Source organism: Limanda limanda, chromosome 22 (genome assembly GCF_963576545.1).
Source record: "Limanda limanda chromosome 22, fLimLim1.1, whole genome shotgun sequence".
Taxonomy (NCBI): Eukaryota; Metazoa; Chordata; class Actinopteri; order Pleuronectiformes; family Pleuronectidae; genus Limanda; species Limanda limanda.
This window is the reverse complement of record NC_083657.1, coordinates 16,343,135-16,361,216: the sequence shown is the minus strand read 5'-3', so window position 1 is coordinate 16,361,216 and position 18,082 is coordinate 16,343,135. Positions and strand designations below refer to the sequence as shown.

Genomic DNA, 18,082 nt, shown 5'->3' with positions numbered 1-18,082 from the left:
ACATGCATGCACACACATGATGAAGTGGTACTTACATGGCATTAGGGTCTAGTTCAGGGTCATTTATAGGTGGACCGATTTGGACACAGACGCTGTCCTTATCAAACCCAAACCTGTAACAGATAAATCATTGGGAATTGTCAAATATCGAGAGATTGTTTTTATTATAACTGGCGCAGGTTTTTTAGACTTGGCGACACTGGTTTAGCGGCACAGAAAACTCACAGACCGATTGCATACGCTGTAAATCAACTATGTGACGTCACTCAGCCGATCAAATCAGTGAAATCAAATTCTGACCATACGTGTGTGTCTCACCGAAAAGGGGAGAGGCAGAAGAGGAAGGATGTACAGTGTTAAGTGAGACAGAGAACAGTGAGGAAAGCCACTTCACATTGTGTGATCCATAAAGAGAAACATACACAGTGAACAGAGTTTTTTTAATCAAGACTGGAAAGACTCTAACATGTGTATTCCACAGACGTTTAATCAAAAACACTCATGATCCGAGACCATGGCGATTGTTAAAAGCAGCAATGTGAAAGAATACTACACAGCTCTAGCCCAGATTTTAAATCCTGGCAGGACAAACTAAAACTCACTGAACAAGAAAAGTTGTGGTTGGACATAAGAGGAGAAGAAAGGAAGAGAATTGAAGCAATTTAAGCTGTTCAGTTGTTAGGATGGGTTGAGATTATAATAAGATGAATTTGGGAAACTTAATTGAACCTTTTTATATAAGCTTTTTTCTCAAATTAAGCACTTTATTTTGCACATTTTTACCCTGTTTTACGTGATTCTCATGTCACGTATATTTTATTACCCCTGATTGTAAATATTATTACAATATTATCGCTTTGTTAACTTTCTATCTTTCTTTGACTTGATAGTCAGTTGTTGACAACACATAGACGTTGATCCATCTCATATTTAATATATATTGCACTGAATCATAATGCCAGTTAGACATTATGATACATTTTCTCTATCTGGACCTCCTCATTTTAATTGAATACCACTGATCTGTGTGGGCGTGTGCTTCTGTTAGGCCGTACCAGCATGGAGGTGACATGTTGGCTGCTATTACGCAAACTCTGAACCAGTGCACCAGACCAGATATGGCAACCCCAGCTGCTCTCGCCCTGCAAGGACTACAGGAGCTGTGCCGGGCAGAGGTCGGACACACACACACACACACACACGGACACACACACAACACACCATTGTGCTTGGATAGCACCATTTAAAACAAAAGGCAATTCAGAGTGCTTTACAGATATAGGACATTAAAAAGGCATTAAACTTGCACTTGAAAGACAATAAAAGCAAAAGTAATAACAAGATAATAAATGGCTAGAGATTATGAGTGTAATTTTTGGGTTAGCCATAAAGAATATATTTTAAAGCCCTGGTTGAAGTGAGCAGACCGTTTCTGCATGTATTCAGGAAGCTCGTTTCACAGGTGGGGTACTAAAAGCTGTTTTTTTATTTGTTTATTCAGCTTCCATAGGATGGTTCTCCAGACTGTGTGTGTGTGTTTCCTGTTAGTTGTGTTGCACCTGTGCAGAACAACTTGTTCCTTATATCCTACTTTAAATTAGTATTGTGTTTTCAAACTGTATACACTGTTTCAATAAGCTGATCTAACCTTAGCTGAGATTTTACCAATATCATTATTAGCTGCATTCCACAGAATTTAATTAGGTTTATTTTCCAGGTCGTGGACATCATCTCAACATGGAGGCGTCTCGGGCCAGAGCTCAGCTGTGAATCCCGTCCACTGATGGTCAAAGCTGTAGCTGAGCTTCTGGCTCTGGTTCCTCAGCTCACTGTTAAATCAGAAGAGTATGAGGTATCTGATCTATTACATTAAAAGTTCCTTTTTTTCTAATAATTCTTTAATGCACGTCCAGAGCTTTTGTTTGTGTGTTTGTGTCTTTTTGTATATGTGGGCTTCCACATGTTGGTAATCCATAATTAAAGTAGTTCTGTCTTTTTCTTGACATTAGTTGACATGTATATAGTTTTCTCAAGGTTTTTCATCTAAAACACTCTACGCGACACTGCTATTCCAGTTACACCCTGACCATTGGATAAGTGGCTGTCGAGAAGATGTTAATAGTTGGATATCAGACTTTTCTGTGAGCCACGATTAGAAGATGAAACTAAGAAAGTTACAGTTGACTTAAACACTCTTTTTTATCTTTTTCTCAGAAACTGAAAGAGGAGGTGGTCAGCTTTCTGTGGAATTATGCTGTGAGCAAGGTCTGTGTACTGAAGATATCTGCTGTGTGTGTCTCTGTGTGTGTGTGTGTGTGTGTGTGAGAGAGAGAGAGAGAGATAGAGGAAGTGTTCTGAGGTAGAATATTTTTGCCATGATTTATGCAATTTTGCAAAACTTTTTTCTCTACTTTAACTCCACATATTGTGTCTCTTATTTTGATGGTTACAAAAATGCTGATGCTAGAAACGAAATTGAAAAAAATCTGCCAAATTGAAATAAAATGGCAGAAGTAAACATGTCCACAGGTTTAACAAAGGCAAAGACTTTCTTGAAGCTGCACTTATCACGGTCTTTATATCAACACTGGGTCAGAAGACATGATCATTTAAATCCTGTTGCTCCAGGAGACATACCCACTCTGTGTGTGTGTGTGTGTGTGTGTGTGTGTGTGTGTGTTTGTGACAGGATCCAGAGGTGGCCAGCTGTGGCTACAAGGCTTTGGCAGAATTTCCTGAAGCGGCTCACACAATAATTCTCCTCCCTGAGGCAGTAAGAACCACTGCTTCAATCTCTTGAGTCTATTAATCAAGATTTGCCTGTAAATTATATTTCTGCACGTAGGGATCACCTGCTTTTCCTTCCTAGAATTACATGCAAAGCATTATATGACAATTTATGTGAAAAATGATTATCATATTATACATTATAGTGCCTTGTAAAAAAAGGCCAAAAGATGTTTTACATTGAATTATCAAAATGTCCAACCTTAAAAAAAGACATTGAAATCGTAGAAAAAAAATTCAAATTTACCAGTAAATAATGTGAACGTGAGTTTGTTTAGCTTTAGAACACCGGCTAAACTAAGTTAAAGATGAGTGATTTGATTAAATTAGCAGCAGATTCATGGTAGATGTACTTTTTTCTCTTCACCGTGCAGTTGTTAAAATGTGTCACAGTCGTAATGATCTTTTAAGCTTGTTTTGACATGGTCTTGTTGTATCTGCTGCTCCTCTGTCTCATGTGAAGGCCAGGCCAGCTATAAAGCTCCCTGAAAAAGATGAGGATGAAAAAGGGGAGGAGAAGGAGGAGGAGGAGGAGAAGGATCTGTCCATCCCAGGATCATCTTATGTGAAACTGATGGCTCTCACTCCTGTATCTGTTCTCCCAGGTGAACAACACTGAAACTCTGCTCAAAGATACCTCATACATTTCAATTATGTTAAAAACTTTCTTCTAATTAATGTTGTTAATATTGTTATTTTGTTTTTGCTGCATCTTTTGCACTTCTGTTTTTTCTGGGAGAGCGATCCCTCACATGTGGCTCCATGAGGTTCACCCTATTAATAGGGTTTATTGGTAATTTTTCCTGACTCTTGCTGAGGATAAGGACAAATGAGTTTGCACAGTTTTAAGCCCTATGAGACAATGTTTCATGAATATGGGCTATACAAGTACAATTTAATAGATTGATTTATTAAAAAATCATGCGCCAGGATGATGCCATAGTGTTTCCTGCTATGCCCGGCACCCCATTAAACACAATTGCAGTGTATGATGGGAAGCCAGTGAGGGTTTGTGTCAGAGAACGGATTGTGTGAATATTTGCTGTTCTTTACCATTGCCATTGTTTTTACCTTACAATACTAGAAAGGTAACTGACGGCACTATAGTTTTACCTTAAATGTTTAACTCCTCCATACAGATATTTATCTTGATGCACTTTTTCTTCTCAGCCTTCGAGCTATTCTTGACATCCCTGGTGAAGCAGGAGATGAGCAAGATGCCACGGGGGGTGTACTTCTCTGCCCTGAGGGGGGGGAACCTGCGTTCGGACCAGGGTAAAACGGTGGCTGGAATCCCCGCGTTCATGCTGAAGACCTACGAGAAAAACAAGCAGCCTGGGCTGAAGCCTGGACTAGCAGGTGATTCAATCCGTCTGCTCTACCTGTGTGAAGCCCAATGTGTTACATCTTTCAGTTGACATGAGTAGCCGTGTTGATTATCCTTTGTTTATGTTGGATGATGTATTCATATTTGTTTCCTTGATTTTGCCACATGAACTCTCTCCTCTGTGTTTGAGACTCTCGTCCATAAGCAAATAGCTTTTTAAGTCACTTATCTGAGATTTTTTACTAAAGCCTCCTAAAGTGCAGATTTTACCTTCCACATGCCCACTTTTGCTTTGTGAATATCATAGTACGCTAGGCTGTTTTGAAGTGACTACCATCAAAGGAGAATAAGAATACTCTCAATTTTCTTTTCTGGTATTTAATGAATCGTTGATGTGAACGTTATTGCCATCTCTTGGCCCAGCAAGTTTGTAGAGTATTTATAGTCGTTTTTGGTTTCTTGTCTGGACGGAGATATTTTGTGACACCATGTTCAAGTGGAAAGTAATTATTTTTAACCTCATGAGTGTTTGCCAGGAAACTGATGTCCAGATGATGTTATTATTCTATTTAATGAAACATTTATCTGTATCGGCCGTAGACTACACACGTTGGCTGATAAGTAACAATCATTGTTACTGAAACAACCTTTGAACAACTGCTGATCTTTTAGAATCAGCAGTGCCAGTTTCTACTTTGTCCACCAGAGAGCACTGACATTTATTTTTCATCTTAAACAGTACTTACAGTATCATTGATAATCTGCCATTATCTGAATTGCATCAGTGTTGGTATATTGCACATTGGTTGCACAGATTCCACATTTGATTAATTTATGTTTTGTTTACGCATCAAGTATGTGTTTATGCAAATCAGTTGCTAATGAATCTTAAAATGAAAATGAAATGAATCTTATATAGATATTTTCTAGTCTTGATGACTACAATGTTTTTGCGATTCACACACACATTCAGACAATTCATCTATATGCAGCACTTTCTTTATGGTACATCAATCACACACTGACGCCACAGCTGTCAGGGGCAATTTGGGGTTCAGTATCTAGGCCAAGGCCCGTGGAATGGGGGAGACGGGGATCAAACAGCCGACCCCTATGGTTATTGGACGACCCACTCTACCTCCTCGGCCATTACCTCATAACCACAGCCACTTTGAAAGCTAATCCTTTATTCCACTTCATTTTGTGTTTTCCATTTTGCATGTACCTAAATGAAATTGTGTTCATAAATTTGTGTTATTTTTTTTCACACACAAAAAATGCTAGACATTTAATGTGTTCACTTCACTTGATGGGGCAGCAGAGTTATACTAGAAGTTGTAGTTTGAAACTACAGTGTAGCCCACCCTGACTCTGTGTGTGTGTGTGTGTGTGTGTGTGTGTGTGTGTGTGTGTGTGTGTGTGTGTGTGTGTGTGTGTGTGTGTGTGTGTGTGTGTGTGTGTGTGTGTGTGTGTGTGTGTGTGTGTGTGTGTGTGTGTGTGTGTGTGTGTGTGTGTGTGTGTGTGTGTGTGTGTTACAGCTGGACTGCTGCTCAGTTATGAGCTGCCTGTGCAGACGGACCGCACCGGCAAACCCATTGATCGCTTCCTTATCAGCCGCTGCCGCAGCTTCCAGCAGACCCTGACAGCCCTCATCCACGAGGTACACGCAGCAGGAACCTGTCCTTCCTCTGCCTCCCACACCTGGAAAAAAAAACTCAAACTTCATTCTACCTTATTCTGGTGTGTAGGTGAACATCCAGCCGTCTGAGTGGCACAGATCCCTCCTGTTACCCCAGGCCTGGAGGGGTTTCATGAGCCGAGCGTTCCATGCTGTCTTGCAGGTGTGTGCTTCTGCCAACTGACAGACTGATTACATATCAGAACTGACTGGATAGGAAATGTTCTCCAGGCACTGTTAATTAGAGGTGTATTAAACAGATGACTGGAAAATGTGTATTATAAGAACTGGCTGCAGAATTGAAAATCCAGTAAAGTTGTTCCCTCAAATCGTGAAATGATCATTTAAACAGACCCAGAATGCAGAATATTTAAATAACCATTACGACTCCATTGTCATTTTAGCTTTTTTCAAAGGCCATACAGAGCATATACAGTGGGAACTGCAGACTTTTCCACACGTTTTGTTTTTTACTTCTCAGACTGACCACTATCACATTCACATTATGAATCGTCAACCATGAAGAAAAAAATTGTTTTGAAATAGTTTTTTAACACACATGGAAAATGGAGATGATATTTCATGACATACTGCTGTGTAACAGTTTATCTTTGCGTTACTTTTACTGTTCATGTTTTGGAATATCATACTGTAATTTAAAAGTTTGCCTGCAGTGTTGACACACAGTGTGTTGACTGCACGTGTTGACTTGCATAAATCTATAACTAATAAAAACAATGTTTTGTTATCTATTGTTTCCTGTGGTTTTGTTTGTGTTTGTGTTCAGGGTCGACGTGCTGACATGGAGATGCAGCAGAAACAAGGCAAAGAAAATCCAGAGGAGCTGCAGTACAAACAGCACTGTGCCTGGCTGTGGTGAGAATCACTTACACAGACAAACTGCTACACACACACGCTTAGTATTAAAAAGAATCTAACACAGTCAGGTGGAAAATCCAGAGGATGGCACACTGTGTATCTGTTTCAAATTAAAATGAATGAACTGTACATTTGTTAGAAACAAGTACACAATGAATTCTCATTAATACAATAAATACAGAATTTAGCACTTTGCATCTTTTGATGTCTCTTAAGGCACAATTATTCTGTGCACTACTCACCTGTAAGGAATGAGGTCTCATTTTTTTTAATTATAAATGTTTGGAATGGAAATAAATGATTTTAAGAAAATGCAATTTTATGTATTGATTCAGAGCATCAGTCGAATATAAATAAATATACTGTACTACTATCAATTGAACTTACTGGCCTTAGCCTTCAAATTTGTCAAAGTACGTCAGACATCTTTGAAGAACAAAGCACTGCCAAGTGATGGATGTACCTGAGATGAAAAGTGCGTTTGTGCGTGTGCGCGACTTTGAACACATTCTGCTCTTCATTCATAAGTACATTAGCAAAACATCCTGTCCTGACAATCAAATGAATGTTTCTCTCTTTTTCTTGTTTCCTCTTCTCCTTTTCGTCCCTGACAGGGCCAGAGATCAGCTGACAGACGTCATCAAAGTCGCTACAAAGTGAGTTATCTTGCTTGTGATCACTGCTATTTTAGATCAACAGAAAGGTACTGTGATGTATAACCTGAGGCACAGTGTGAAGTTAAAGCAGAAAACCAAAAGTATTGGTATATTATTTAGTGACCATTTACCACATTGGCCACTTGGGTTCACATACAGATTTCACCTTGCCATAGCACTGCACGTTTGCACATTTGTTTTTGGGGCATTTGCTATTTTACAAGCGGGAAACTTTAGGTCAGAACTGCTGCATCATTGTCTGAAGTGGCTCACATCTGTATGCTGTTTGTACTGAGTGTCGAAACTAACAGTGGGACACGTGCTGTCTGTTCTTCAGGGACAGTCCTGTGGTTCAGGGAAACTCCATCCTGGCTTTGAGCGGCCTGGCCGCTGTCCTCGCCAAGTATGAGAGCAACCTTCCTGTTGACAGCGACGGCAGCCTCGGGGTGAGCGACTCAGCATCTTACTTTTATAGTATCTCTGTCATTGTATAACCACCAAATGTGAAGTTTTCATCAGGTGGGGCAGGGTGTTTACTGGTGAGTTTGTTTTGTCGAAATTAATTCATTTTTTCATTTTGCCTGTGTTGAATTGTTGAAGTCATATTAAAATAGCCAATCTATATTTTAATTATTAGCCAAAGAATTAGTATTATTAAATAATTTAAGGATTAGGACCTATGCTGCAGCCAGGCACCAGGGGGTGATCAAGATGGTTTGGCTTCACTTTAAGAAGCTGCCATGCCTCCATGTTTATATACAGTCGAAGAGGGTTGTGTCTTCACATTAGCCCTCAGGTAAGTTCCTATGGAAGCCCAACTTTCATGATGAGAATTCATCACGTGGCACTGCCCTGTTCGATTTTCCTCTGTGTATCTGCTTTGGCAGTGTCTCTAGAATGAGACACTTTTCATGAATTCATTATATCTCTGTCTCACCAAACAAACAAACAAAGAACATGGTTTCAGTAGGAGGTTGTGCAGGTAAGTCTACGGGGTCATCCAGTGGGGAAATTACAAGGATGTAAGGCGCCCGACAAATGTTGTTCCCTGACTTGCAGGCTGGACCAGAGTTTGTGCCGACGGCCAGCTGGTTGTCCATGGTGCTGGAGACGCTGCTCAACATCATCAGCAGCAGCTACAGAGCCAGGGGACAGGTTTTCCCATGGTTCATGCATGTAAGTCACTGGATGTTGTAGTATCTTTTGACTTTCATAATAATAATAATAATAATAGTAATAATAAAACCTCTTTTCTATAGCACTCGGTTTCAGGTAGAAAAAGTGCTGAATATAGAAGCGCTGTATGAATGGGTTGATGTGACTGGTTGTGTATTTTAGAGCTTTGCCTCCTCCTTTCTGACTACATGTTAGTCGTGCAGTCTCTTGTAAAGCACTGAACCAGTAACAAACATTTGATATCCTCCTCTTCCTCAGCGCTCCTATTCAGGTGAGAACACAGCGAGTGCCATCGCTCGCTCCTGTGCCAGCCTCGCGTTGTCCTTGCTGGTTCCCGTGCTGGTGGTGTGGCAGAGGGACGGCCTGGTCCAGGTGCTGACCGCCCTGAAGGCCGGTCTGCCGGGCTCAACCACTGCTGACGACTCGCAGGCCGTCCAGTTCCACTCTGGCCTCGCACTGGGCATGGTGCTGACCAGTCTGCACCACCAACGCCTCGGGTAGGGAGTGAATGCTGAGAGCACTGATTCAAACACACTGTAACTGACTGCTGTGCTTGATGAAGGTCTGTCTGTCTCTGTTATTCAGTGACGTCTCCGTGCAGAAGGACACTGATCTTCTCCTCAGCTCTCTGGATGCTCTAAAAGGCTGCTCCTTCAACTCCGACCTGGAATACAAGTCAGTGCTTTGTCTTCAGACGTGATGTACTTGTGCGTCCTCTTGGAAGAACAAAGAATTCAATTTTTTTCAGTTCAGATATTGAATCAATGCCATATTTGCCTCAATTAAAATATAATGTGGCCTTTTTGTCTAGAGTCTGGTGTAAATGATTATTTTGGTCATTTAGTTAAATTCATTGTGAACTACCTTGCCACTGCTCTTGTAGCCGATTTGCTACAACAGCATGAATAGGAAGTGGACAGTCACTGTAGAATTGCTATGATATTATAAAATGTTCGGCTGTAAATACAATCTATTTATATTGTATTAAAAGTAATTGAGTAATTGAAAGTAAAAGTATATATTGAGCAAGGCTAAATATTTTGCCACAATTTGAATAAAGAAGATTTGATAGCTCATTTTTAGTTTCATGACCCATTCTTCTTCTTCTACTTCTTCATTCTTTCTCCTCAGTACCGGCTGCATGTTGGGTCTGGGCCTGGTGCTGGCAGCTCTGTGCAGCAGTGAACAGAAGGACCAACACGTCCATGTCACCCAAACTCTGGACAAACTGCTCTCAGGCCTGCAGGACAGCAGTGGGCAGGGGCGCATGATGCAGGAGGTGCAACAGCCGCACACAACAAGCTTTATTTTGCTTGAATAAAGCATAATGTAACAAAATCCAAGGCCAAAGGCCAAGGTTTCATCTGTTCAGCAACAAAACTGAATAATGTTTTTTTACTAAAATGAGTTGCAGTTGTGGAAAAGTATTGAATATGAGCTGTTGTTGCAGGTCTTGGCGTATGCAGTGGCGTGTGTGGGTGTCTCGGCCTTCAGTGGAGGCCTCATAGATGCTGCCAAAGCTGAGGAAGTCATGAACACTGTGCGTACCCTGACTGAGGAGAGCCAGCAGGTCAGTGTGTGGTGTCGTGAGGGGTTAGGAAACAAAAAATCCATGTATTCATGAACACACATATTAGTTAGTGTGTTTTGGATTGAAGATTCTTCCTGTCTATTTTTATACCTCCACTTATGCCTCCACTTCGGCGACAGTTCTCAGTTCATTCTTGTCGTGAATGCGATATCCCAAGAAAGCCTTACAGGAATCCTTTCACATTTGGGACAAATATGCATTTGGACTAAAGGATTATCTCATTTGGTTTTTAGTAGTCCAAGGTCAAGGTCATGGTCGCCTCCCAAAGTACCTTTATGTTTTTCTTAAATGTGATATCTGAAGATCAGCTTGAGTAAATGTCTTCAAACATTTTCTCGGACGCAAAGATAAACTGATTAGATTTTGGTGGTCCAAGGTCCAAAGGTCAAGTGACCTCACGTTGTTTGGAATATAACAGGAATGCCGAAAGGGAACTTCATTACATTTGGGGCAAACATTCTTTTGGACGCAAGGATCACCTGATTCTTACATGCTGATCTTGTGTAACAGCCTGTTATAACATCCACTTTATCACTGACATTAAAATAAAAACTCTGTGTCCAGACCCCAGGGTTCTCTCTGGCTCTAGGGCTGGTGGTCCATGGCCTGTCGCTGTCCGGTCACGGTAAAGCAGCGGACATTCACCCTCGACTCCTGGCTGCTTGGATCAAGATCTTACTGGCTGAGGTACTACAGTTTCTTTCCTGATTATACCTGCATTAAATATTTATACAACACTAGCAGGGTTTTTCTTGGCCGAAAATGAGGCGGGGGTGGTAGGTCCGGCCCGGGGCAAACACCCAGGGAGCCATGCACAGCTCCATTGGCTGAGGCCGAGCAGACGGAGTCGGGGAGCTGACCCAGGGACCCCGGGCAGCGCCACCAAGCCCGGGGTAGACGCCTAGAGAGCCATGCACAGCTAGAGGGATCATTTTGAGTCAGTGTGCATGTGGCGCTGATATCTCTCCCTCAAGTTCTGGGACTATCACACAGAAGCTATGCAATTATTTTATAGTAATCAACCACTTATACACTTATAGTGATGAAATTTGGCCCATACGTTTCCACTGTCGGAAAGATTTTGTCAGCAGGCGGCAGAAAGAAATTTTAAAGAAAAGCCTTGTCCAACCCATCTTAGTTTAAATTAAAATGGAGTTTGTAAACGTAAAGTCATCACTGTTGATGTGTATACCTTAGATTCAATCTTCTTCTGGTGCAAGGAAAGGATTTGCACCGAGTGACAAATAGATTTGAGCTGAGTCCTTGTGTTTCAGGGTTGTCCTACTATGCAGCGACTGGCTGCTGTGAACGGCCTGGTGGCTTTAGTGGGATCTGAGAGTTACCTCATTCAGGTAAGAAACCCCCCCCAAACCTCACTTGTATTGTTGATGAGAGCAAAACAATAAGAGTTCTGTTGATAAGCAGATGTTACTCACTTGTATGAGAGATTACCGCTTGCAGGCTTTTTTCACAAAGACACTTTGACTGTATGTAAAGCACTGGTGTGAATAATAAAATAAATGTATGGCTGAATTACATTTAGCTGATTCAGGTTCAGGGTGCTGGTTCGACTTACAAGTCAAAATGTTAGTAGCTGTAATATTTTATTGAATCTTTTCTCCATAAACACTTATTTCTATGAGGGAATATAGAAACCTAGAGAGGCAAGTTTTTCCAATAGAAAAGTTAATTGTTTTTGACATTTTCTTTCTATATACTGTATACGTATCAAACTAAAATAAGGAAAATAATTACAATATTTCATATTACAAAATATTATTATGAGTGAACTAAGTCAGATGTTGAATTGGGATGTCTGTACCGTGGTCTACTGAGTGAAAGTCCTGTGTTTGGCCCATGTATCCACCACTACCTGCTCAATGTGTAGACGTTCCTGACTTCCTACGACCTCTGTGGCAGAAATTAAAACACAACTCCAGACAAAAGAAAGACATTGCAGTAGTGTTCCTGAAGTTAGACTGGGGTAGCGGTGCACTTCAAACTCTTGTGGCCAAGATTTGCATTAAAACTACCAAAAAAAAGCAGGAGGTAAAAAATACCATGTTTAAGGTTTTAAGGGAAACAAAAAAATATTAAAGGCACTTTCCTCTTAGGGTTTCCACAGGGCAGTAATCTGATTACATCTGATTAATGTGTGTGTTTGAGTGTTTCAATGATTGCGACTATGACTTTTGTTACAGTTTATCCTAAACCTTTGTCTTGTCTTACAGTTCAAAAGTGAGTTGGAGCTTTCCTCCCAGCAGCAGGGCCGACTGAATGAGGTCATTCGAGCCATCACACAGGTATATCATTTATTTTATCAACAATGTAAAATCATCCCAGTGTCATTATTATAGCTGAGCACTCGTCTGTCTCTGTCAACTTATATCAGACTCGTCACTCTACCAAACAGTGATAAAAAACTCTTATTACCTCTGTGAATCACCACTAACTTCACAAATTTCACAATGTTTTTGTTCTGGTTGACCCATCATCGTATTCATTTTCCTCAGAGGATTAACCTTCTGTTCTGTGTTGAGCTGTCGTATAGTGCCACCCTCAGGAAAATGTTGTGTACTCATCCCCAGTAAACTTTGTTATTATAATTAATATTCCGATGATTCTCCCTTTACACCATGTTTCCTACTTACACTCAAAGTCTTGCGTAACATAACTGGATTGTTGACATGATGTTGGCAAAGCGATTTAAAACTTCCCATCAATCTATCAAATTTTATTTCAATAGCTCATATTAACAAATCACAATTAATCTTATATACAAATATGTGACATCATCTGCCCTTGACCCTCAGCAATGAAAAATTGCCCCCAAAACATCTGAAACATCTTGACATCTAGTGGTGAAGTTGCATGTTGTAGCTGAATAGCCCTCACCTCACCCTCCCCTCCCAAACATGAAAGAGAACCTGTGAAAACCTTCAGTTGTCATAAAAACTCAAAAGATGTTTAGTTTGTCAAGCATTGGCTACTGTAAAAAACATGGCTGCCTCCATTGAGAGGACCCGTCCAGATGTAAATATAAAGTATTTAAATATAAAGGGCCCATTCTAGGGTAAAGAAAACAACAATTCATACAATTTAGATGAAACACAGAAGTGAAAACATCATTAGTATTATTTTATATTCAGTCTCTGCCAATAGATCCCTTTCACCTAAATCTTACACACGGAAAAACCTCAGAGAGCCACATGTGAGGGATCCCTCTCCCAGGACAGACAGAAGTTCAAAATTACAATATTTACAACATTCATGAGAAGGACAAGGTCTAACTCAAATTATTACAAACTATTTATATGTAGGGAATTGTCTGACAGAAATGAGAGAGGTAAAGCCACTAACAGTAGTATTTCCGAGTAGCTCCTGTTGTATGCTGATACTGGCACCATGATCCACCATCACGATCCACGATGTTCAATCCACTTTCTGCCTACATTTGTTTTATCGAGTTTTCCCTTACTCTGCCTGTCATGCATCTTGTCTCACAGATCATCACGTTCTCAGGAGCCATCGGTTTACAGTCCAACAGTGCCTGTCTGGTGGGTCACTTGCATTTGGCCCACATGTCCACCAGCCACAGTCACACAGCAGGTCGGTGCAGCGTTCACGACATGAACAGAATTGTACTGTAATCAGCACTTCAATCATCTCATGTGGTTTTCTCACGTTCCTTCTTTTACTCCAGCCCAGCTGTTCAGTATTTCAGACCTTTCTTGTTGAAAAGTCATGTGATGTGTAGAATACCTGAAGCCCAGTTACTGTCTATCCACAGAAAACAGCAACTTCTTGTTTCTGAGATGTGTTTTACTCTTCTTTTTTTCTCTCTCAGTCCCACAGGACTTCAGTTACCTCCCAGAGAAAAGCGTCATCAGATCCATCATTGACTTTTTCTCGGAGGCTGGAAAGAAAGGTTTGTAAACTTTATCATATTTCTTCTTTAAATTTCATCTCGGCAAACTATACATTGATAGTTAACAGTATCTCTGTAATTTTAACTGTCTGAAGCTCGCTATCTTTCTGTTTCCAGGTCCAGAGTTCTCTCCTCCGGCTCTGGTGAGGACGGCTCTGACCTCACTTGCATCGGTTGGAGCCAGTTTCCAGTACCCCCCCATTAACTGGAGCGCTGTGCTGTCTCCTCTGATGAGGCTCAGCTTCGGTAAGAGTTCTCACTGATTTGGTTAGGGTAAGCCTAACCCTAACACTAATTGTGCAGAGTCAAAGCACTGTGTTGAGATGTGTTGTGTTCCAACAGGAGAGGATGTACAGCATCAGTGTGTGGTACTAGCAGCGTGTCAGGCTCAGTCTTCCCAGAGTGCATCTCTCTTTCTGGCCTCCTGGCTGTCACCACCGCTTGTGCACAGTCTCAGTGTAAGTTCCACCAGGATCTACCATTGAATATATCCATACCATAAAAAAACGTTTTGAGACATTAACTCTGGAAAATGTCCACACAAAGTTTGTCTTTCACATATGAAGGATGCAACTGGAGATACCTGTGTCGGATCTTAGAACTATAATCTATTTCCAAGTTGATGACTTTGTCTGCATCTTATATGTGTGACTCCTCTTTTTCATCATGTTTCATTTCTATCCTTTTTGACTCGTTTTTGCGTTAGTCACATGTTAGAAACATCATCAGAAACACCCACTTGTTCACAGAGAAGCCTCCTGCTGTGTTCTCACATAGGCATGATAAAGAGTTTTTACATTAGGGCTGCCAGGAGAAACTCCGGAGAATGTTCGCCACTGACTCGGGACATTTGTGCTCTCACATACAGGCCCTCCGAATCATATCAGGAGATTATATGGAGTTCACTGCAGGTCTGAAAGCAGCAATTTGAAATAAAATAATCAGTTTAAATGAGTGTCTCCACTGAAATTGCAGATTGAGGCTTGTATCATCTTCAGGGAATAACATGATTAGGGACGAAGTAGGCCTAGCTCTGAGTAGGGTCTTTGATTGGTTCATTTTCACTTTCAGGCTCATTGTGGTGCTGCAGATGAACTCCAAACAATATCATTCCTCAGGCTTTTTTTTCCTGTGTTCTTGCAGCATTACTCATTACATATTCGATCTTTAATTAAATTATAAAATCAATTATTTGACATCACAATTTTAACTCAACGTTTACTCACTACTGCATCAACCAAAAACTAAAAGTGTATTCATTAGTTGGGTGATCAAGTTTCTAAACCAATACCAATTTATGAAGAATGATTACTGTGAGAGTTAAAATTATATTTTTCTGCAGAAGTCCTTCGATCTTATATTTGATTCCAGATTTCAATTCTTGACAGTTTTTGATTCTTAGCTTACCAAAATGGAAAAAAAAAAAAACATTCTAATACCAGAGATGTTTTTGGCTTTGAGCTTTACACCCTATTCTCCTGCAGCATCAGACCCGGGCTCACCTGTTTGAGACCCTGGGCATGTGGATGAAGCACGTCGCCGAGGACAAGCTTCAGATCTTCGTGGAGAGTCTGGGCCTGCAGCAGTTCCAGGAGGACCTTCGACCCCAGCGTCTGTCGCTGTGCCGCTCTCTCCTGCAGGGTCTTGCCAAGGCCATGGCCCTCCCGAACCCCCCCAGTAACTGCTGGGCAATCCTCTGCTCCACCACCGAGAAGATCTTCAGCCTCCTGCCCAATGAAATCCAGGTATGACACTTGTTCACACATGTTCATCTTCCCCTGACTGCTGCCTCGGCTCAATCCCCAAACCAACACAACAGTCCACACACTTCAACTGCTTCTAGTGCTCACTCATCAACTTCCACCAAATAGGATAAACATACCTACCCTACCTACCTTTTAACTGAAATTCCAGTTCTTTGCTGTAATTGTACCATGCCCTAACAATGATCTCTTCTTTCTATTGCAATTCATTTCATTTTTGTAATGACAAATTCATCTGTTTTAGGATGATGAAGTGGACCTGTACATGGGAGTGGCTAAATGTCTGTCTGAGATGTCCGATACAGAAATTGACCGAATTGCCCAAGTCACGGAGGTACAGTATGATGAGGGTGCTCATGAACCAAATACATTTTAGTGTCCAAATCCACTTTAATGGAAAAAGGTTGCTGGGTCAGACTTTGGTCCGTCTCCTATTATCTTTAAAAGCCATGTGAGCTCAGCCTACTATGGCCGATTTGCCTTGTATTAAGAGAACACTTTAGATTCATATATATAACACTTTATATTGCCATAATTGGTCAATCAGAATCACATGATCACATATCGGTCTATTTTTTTTGGTCTTTCTTCAGAGTCAGATGGAGAAAACGTGCTTCGTCTTGGCTTACCTGACTTCCCAAGGGAGAGTTCCCCTGCTGGGTCTCAATGACATCATCGCTGGCGTGCTTCGTGGTTGGCCGAGCCGCAGAGTCGGGTGGCTCCTCCTGCAAACGTTTTACCAGTGTCGCCTGGCCTCCGGCTCCAACACAGGTCAGGGCCGAACATAATCGTGATCATATCATATGAGAGAATGGAAAACACATCCATAATCAATCAAATTTACCATAACTGATATTATACTTCTCTGCTCATATAACAAATCATAAAGAAATACTTTCAAGTGACAATAGAGGACATAAGTGGGTACATAATACCACACACAGGTTTCAGCATGCATCATTTGATATTTGAGTTTTTCCGTACATGCAGTATATTAGATGTGTGGCATTGCTCTGTTCTATCATCTGTCCTTGAGTTCCATGTAGATGGTTTGTTCTTCGTCGCAGGCGTCTCCAAACGAATGGATTGGCTCCTGGAGTTGATGGGCCACATCCGAAATGTCGCCTACGGTGTCACCTCGGTCTCATGTGGAGACAGCAGAATGGTAGGTGTCTGAGCCATGCTGACCAACTGTGGTGTATGTGTAGAGCTGTACCCGTGTTGTTGCCACAGATGACTGTGCTGTGTGTTAGGAACTATGGGTTACAGCGGGTAGCTGATAGTTGAGTCTGCTCACCTCTCAGTGCCATTGTTTTGGTTTCATGGCCTGAAAACTTACTGTTTGCCTCACTCTTCAGTCTCATGCCAGTTTTTCAGGTGTGAGGAAAACAGATCTAAAAATGAAAAGGGTAAATATTGGATTTGGATTCACCAGGTGGACACTGAACACCAAACCAATGCTAATATTGCTCTGTGCCTGCTGCATGCGTACATCTTCAATGGTTCACTAACACATGAGCAATGACTACTTTGTACGGTGGTATTGTTACTGGAACCATTCTTTTTTAAATGATGATAATGAACACATCACAGAAAATTCACTCAATAGATTCCAATTATTTTCCTGCAGGCCACAGACTTCCTTTTCCAGGTCTTTGCTGCTGCTGTGGTTTCCTGGGGGGACCACTTCATACCCCTCCTGCTCGGCATCAGGGCCCAGTGGTTCCCGTGGCAACTGGGCTCCAAGCCTCAAGCTCTGCACCATAGTCTGTACGGACAGGAGTCGCTCACTGAGCACGCCCTGCCACAGTGCCTGCTGGGAGTGTCCCACAGCTTGGCTCTGCTTCTGGACAAAGAGCCTTGGAGCAGCCAGACACAAAAGGTTAGTGTTTCCGCTTCAGTCGACAAAACGAAAGTCCACATTCTCAGCCTGGAGCTTAGGGCCGTACCTGGAGGATGGAGAGGCACACAGTTTCATGGCTGATCGGATTGTTTGATTAATACTATTTCAGTTTTAGGATAGTTTTTCTGTGTTTGACGAGACAATGGCAGGATGTAACATTTCTGTTTGCTTCTGTGTGTGTCTCAGTTCATAGACTGGCTTCTGAGCCTCACAGAATGTCCTGAACAGAGTCTGTCGACTGAAACCATCAACACAGCCAAAGGTGAGAAATACAGACGTTAACAGCCCAAACACAGACAGTGCACACCGTAGGGGATCTCATTTTATAAAGGACAACAGGGACTTAAGGGATTTCATGTGACTCTTTTCTAACATGCAATGATGGTCTAAGTTT

At 41.5% G+C, this 18,082-nt stretch overlaps 1 protein-coding gene across 1 annotated transcript in view; it reads left to right on the top strand.

Annotated features, from left to right (window-relative positions):
- focad (focadhesin) overlaps positions 1-18,082 on the top strand; it is a 46,315-nt gene that overhangs the window by 27,159 nt on the left and 1,074 nt on the right. The window contains exons 15-43 of the mRNA XM_061066400.1: positions 1,049-1,175; positions 1,718-1,852; positions 2,215-2,265; positions 2,690-2,773; positions 3,251-3,392; positions 3,958-4,146; positions 5,653-5,774; positions 5,863-5,955; positions 6,580-6,668; positions 7,286-7,327; positions 7,665-7,773; positions 8,387-8,503; positions 8,762-9,000; positions 9,089-9,178; positions 9,635-9,782; positions 9,954-10,073; positions 10,659-10,781; positions 11,369-11,446; positions 12,326-12,397; positions 13,601-13,703; positions 13,942-14,022; positions 14,140-14,268; positions 14,365-14,480; positions 15,507-15,767; positions 16,030-16,119; positions 16,379-16,556; positions 16,853-16,950; positions 17,416-17,667; positions 17,875-17,950. Of these exons, the coding sequence (XP_060922383.1) occupies positions 1,049-1,175; positions 1,718-1,852; positions 2,215-2,265; positions 2,690-2,773; positions 3,251-3,392; positions 3,958-4,146; positions 5,653-5,774; positions 5,863-5,955; positions 6,580-6,668; positions 7,286-7,327; positions 7,665-7,773; positions 8,387-8,503; positions 8,762-9,000; positions 9,089-9,178; positions 9,635-9,782; positions 9,954-10,073; positions 10,659-10,781; positions 11,369-11,446; positions 12,326-12,397; positions 13,601-13,703; positions 13,942-14,022; positions 14,140-14,268; positions 14,365-14,480; positions 15,507-15,767; positions 16,030-16,119; positions 16,379-16,556; positions 16,853-16,950; positions 17,416-17,667; positions 17,875-17,950 (3,554 nt within the window). The remainder of the gene's footprint in view (positions 1-1,048; positions 1,176-1,717; positions 1,853-2,214; positions 2,266-2,689; positions 2,774-3,250; positions 3,393-3,957; positions 4,147-5,652; positions 5,775-5,862; positions 5,956-6,579; positions 6,669-7,285; positions 7,328-7,664; positions 7,774-8,386; positions 8,504-8,761; positions 9,001-9,088; positions 9,179-9,634; positions 9,783-9,953; positions 10,074-10,658; positions 10,782-11,368; positions 11,447-12,325; positions 12,398-13,600; positions 13,704-13,941; positions 14,023-14,139; positions 14,269-14,364; positions 14,481-15,506; positions 15,768-16,029; positions 16,120-16,378; positions 16,557-16,852; positions 16,951-17,415; positions 17,668-17,874; positions 17,951-18,082) is intronic.